Source organism: Capricornis sumatraensis, chromosome 16, assembly GCF_032405125.1.
Source record: "Capricornis sumatraensis isolate serow.1 chromosome 16, serow.2, whole genome shotgun sequence".
Classification (NCBI taxonomy): domain Eukaryota; kingdom Metazoa; phylum Chordata; class Mammalia; order Artiodactyla; family Bovidae; genus Capricornis; species Capricornis sumatraensis.
Genome location: NC_091084.1, coordinates 48,845,997 through 48,850,225, shown reverse-complemented (window position 1 = coordinate 48,850,225; position 4,229 = coordinate 48,845,997). Strand labels below are relative to the sequence as shown.

General features: G+C 41.3%; 1 protein-coding gene across 1 annotated transcript; it reads left to right on the top strand.

Annotated features, from left to right (window-relative positions):
• The first annotated feature begins 432 nt into the window (after positions 1-432).
• Positions 433-1,398, top strand: OR56B4 (olfactory receptor family 56 subfamily B member 4). Its single transcript, XM_068989094.1, has one exon. The coding sequence runs from the start codon at positions 433-435 to the stop codon at positions 1,396-1,398; it is 966 nt and encodes a 321-aa protein (XP_068845195.1).
• The last annotated feature ends 2,831 nt before the right edge of the window (positions 1,399-4,229 follow it).

The following is a 4,229-nucleotide window of genomic DNA, read 5'->3' as shown; positions in this document are numbered from 1 at the left end:
AAAAGCAAGGTTCTCATTGTGGCTTATTCTCTTTCTTAAGATCTCCAAGAATAGGAAAACACTTCTGCCCTTAAACTTTACCTCCTGAAAGTTTGGATTCTTTACATATGCATATGTGTTCTGCTGTGTGTTCGTAACCCCCACATATTAAAAATAACTATTCAAAATTTCAAGAAAACAAAGCCATAAATCTTCACTTTTATTCTGCTAAAAGCTTTATCTTAGAATCTGTTTTGGCTCTTTCATTGTTCTTATCTGAACTTTTTCCAAGGGTCTCAAGCAAGTTGAGACATGTTATGCTAAAAAGAACTGAGTCATTGGTGAATCTTATATCCCTCTACATGAATTTTGACCCTCAACTGGGCTAACTGCAGCCTATTCTTGTTTTCCCTTAATTCACAGATAAATGTTGAGAAGAAGACATCCCATGACATGGATACTACCCTAAGTATAACCAATGGCTCAAGGTTTCAAGTGACTGAATTTGTCCTGATGGGGTTTCCAGGCATTCACAGCTGGCAACACTGGCTCTCCCTGCCCCTGGCTCTACTCTACCTCTTAGCTCTTGGTGCCAATCTCCTCATCTTGATCACCATCCATCATGAGTCTACCTTACACCAGCCCATGTATTACCTCCTTGGTATCTTGGCTGTGGTGGACATTGGCCTGGCTACTACCATCATGCCCAAAATCCTGGCCATTTTCTGGTTTAATGCCAAGACCATCAGTCTCTCTGAGTGCTTTGCTCAGATGTATGCCATCAACTTTTTCATGGGCATGGAGTCAGGCATCTTCCTCTGCATGGCTGTGGATAGGTATGTAGCCATTTGCTATCCCCTTCAGTACTCTTCCATAGTCACTGAGACTTTTGTGATCAAAGTCACACTGTCCATGATGCTCAGGAATGGCCTACTGATCATCCCAGTGCCTGTGCTTGCTGCCCAGAGACACTACTGCTCCAGGAATGAGATTGACCACTGCCTATGCTCTAACTTGGGGGTCACCAGTCTGGCCTGTGATGACATCACTATTAATAGATTTTACCATTTGGCCTTGGCCTGGTTTATGGTTGGGAGTGACATGGGTCTGGTCTTTGCTTCCTACATGTTGATTATTCGCTCAGTGCTGAGGTTGAACTCTGCTGAAGCAACATCTAAGGCCCTGAGTACCTGCAGCTCTCATCTCATCCTCATTCTCTTTTTCTACACCGCTATTATTGTAGTATCTGTCACCCATCTGGCAGGAAGAAAGTTTCCCATCATCCCTGTTCTTCTCAACGTGCTGCATAGTGTCATCCCCCCAGCCCTTAACCCTATGGTGTATGCCCTTAGGACCCAGGAGCTGAGAGTGGGCTTCCAAAGGTTGTTTGGTCTGGGTGAGAATATGTCTAGGAAGTGAGCCAGCTTTAAATAGCAGAAAGTTATCATTGGTATTGAAAATGCACAGGCTTTGGAGCCCAGTCTTTCTGGGACAAAATTTTAATATCGCAATTAGTAGGATCATCAATTCAAATTAATTCACCTGTTTTGCATAGTACATACTATGTGCAAGGCACTGTTCTAGACATTTCACAAATATTAACTCATTTAATTCCCAGAACAACCCTGTGAAGCAAGACCCATTGTTATTTACACATTTTGCAGATGAGGCAAGAAAGTTGAGAAACTTTCCTAAGGTCAAATAGGAAGGAAGTTGTAGAGTGAGGTTGGAACCCAAGCAAAACTTAGGCTATGAATATTCAAAGAATTGAATCATCTTACTTTGACAGAGTGAGTTAAACAGAAAGGCTTTATTGTATCTATGGACAAGGCTTATCTATGAACCATCTGCTTTCACCTGTTTTTTCACAGTGATCCCATACACCCCGAGCAGAAGTATTGCAGCTGATAAAAAGTAGTGTACAAATGCATGGGTCAAACTGCCTGTTTTTCTTTCCATATGGTGCTTGGACTAAGTCCCTGAGATCCTTTAACATTTCAGGGAGGGAAAAATAAATCCCAAAAGGACTACTGGAATTTCTTCTAATCTTACCATCCAAGAGATTGGATTTGCATTCTACCAACAGGCTGATAAGGATAACTCAGACAAATCCTCCCAGGTAGAATAAGGGTAGAGAGAGAATGGAAAACTAACAAATTAGTAAAGACTACGGGGCTAAGATCCGAGTGTCAAAGAAAACTCAGACAGATTTCTTTTCTGTTCCAACATATAAAAAGAACTTAAGTTGCCACTCCCATCCTTATATTAAGATGAACCTGAACAAACTAAAAATCAACTGTTTTTCTGGACCCATCAGAGAACTGAAGTCACAGAACCAACCAACAACCTGGAGTCAGAGAAATATACCCCACTCCAGGTAGGATATGTCTCTAGTAAAGTCTTTTCCCCTGGAGAGGAGGCCTCTAACATGGAGCATGCTCTGGGCTTATTTCACAATCCATTCTTGGATCTTCACTATACGAATCTGCTAGAATTGCTGGATTTAAAGTGCGGAGCCTCCCTAAGACTACAGCTTCAAGTGTTTCTCATTTTCATGCTAGTCCACACACATCCTCCAGGATTTGTCTAAATTACCTTTGAAGTTTCCTACCGGTTGATGGCTCCAGTAGCTTCTGCTCCTATTAGCCAGGTTCTCTGTATTCTCTATCTTTACCTGTCCCCCTAAATTTGGGGGTAGAAGTTACCCTGCAATGTCAGTTCTCTGATGAGTCCAAGAAAAGTTACTGAATTTCCTTTTTTTCAGCTTTTTGTTGTTGTTGTTGTTGTAAGGATAGGAGTGATGATAAAAAGCTCTTTACAGGTCAGAAGTTCTAGTATTGGATTATAACTAAAGTACAAAATAAATATCCATGACTCCATTCTGATATAAATAAATGATCCAATAAACAAATATGTAAGGGAGAATAGACAAACCTCTTAAGCAGAAAAATTCTAAATAATATATGTAGATACACTCAGAAGGCAATGGCAACCCACTCCAGTACTCTTCCCTGGAAAATCCCATGGAGGGAGGAGCCTGGTAGGCTGCAGTCCATGGAGTCACGAAGAGTTGGACATGACTGAGCGAATTCACTTTCACTTTTCACTTTCATGCATTGGAGAAGGAAATGGCAACCCACTCCAGTGTTCTTGCCTGGAGAATCCCAGGGATGGCGGAGCCTGGTGGGCTGCCATCTATGGGGTCGCACAGAGTTGGACACGACTGAAGCAATTTAGCAGCAGTAGCAGTAGATACACCACCTTCAAGTAGGTGAAGTATAATTCCTTATTTCTTAAGTGCATAGTGATATCTTCCCGGAAGTCTGCCTTGGCTGCAAGTAGAAAAAGGAAAATACAACAAAAACATGTATTTGAATGCCTAAATTTCATAGATTTGTATACCCTCTTCTTCAATATGCTGTCAGTTAGCTGAATGTTAGCAATTTCTTGAATTAAACTGACCTTCCCCAACTGCAGATTCCCTGCAGATATAGGACCTTTAAAAATGGGGTTACCACATGGTTGAGAGCCATAGAAACACATGGTTTAGAGACTAGGAGACAGAAAAGGACTGAGCTCTATTCAACATTTTTTTTCATTAACTGCTCAGATTAAGACACTTAAGAGTGTCCTCCAACTCTGGAGAGTGAGTGAAGAGTAAACAGAAGTGTTATGGCAAAGGACTGGCCAGCACATGGCACAGAACATCAAGGAGAGAGATGTGCCTCCTTAACTTTAGGTAACAAACTATTAGGATTGTGTTTGGCTGTATATGAGACAATAGATAATAGTGGCCAACCAAACTGGAGCTTATTTTTCTCATCACACACATATACACACCACAGTCAGGCAGTTCAGAATTATTAAAGCAGCACTGTTGTACCATGCTGGGAAATGTTGAAGGCAAAAAGAGAAGGGGACGGCAGAGGAAGAAATAGTTAGATAGCATCACCAACTCAATGAACATGATTTTGAGCAAATTCCAAGAGATAGTGAGAGACAGATAAGCTTGGAGTGCTGCAGTCCATGAAGTTGCAAAGTGTCAGATATGACTTAGCGGCTAAACAACAGCAACAATTTTGACATGAAGGAATCAGGCTCTTGCAACTTTCTGCTCCGTCATTCTAAATTATAGATACCTTACTCCACATTCATCCCCACATTCCAGACAAAAAGGAAGTTATTTTAAAGGGAGTCTTGACAGAATTTTACTCTTACCTGGTTGGCCAGAAATGAGTCTGTTGTTCAGA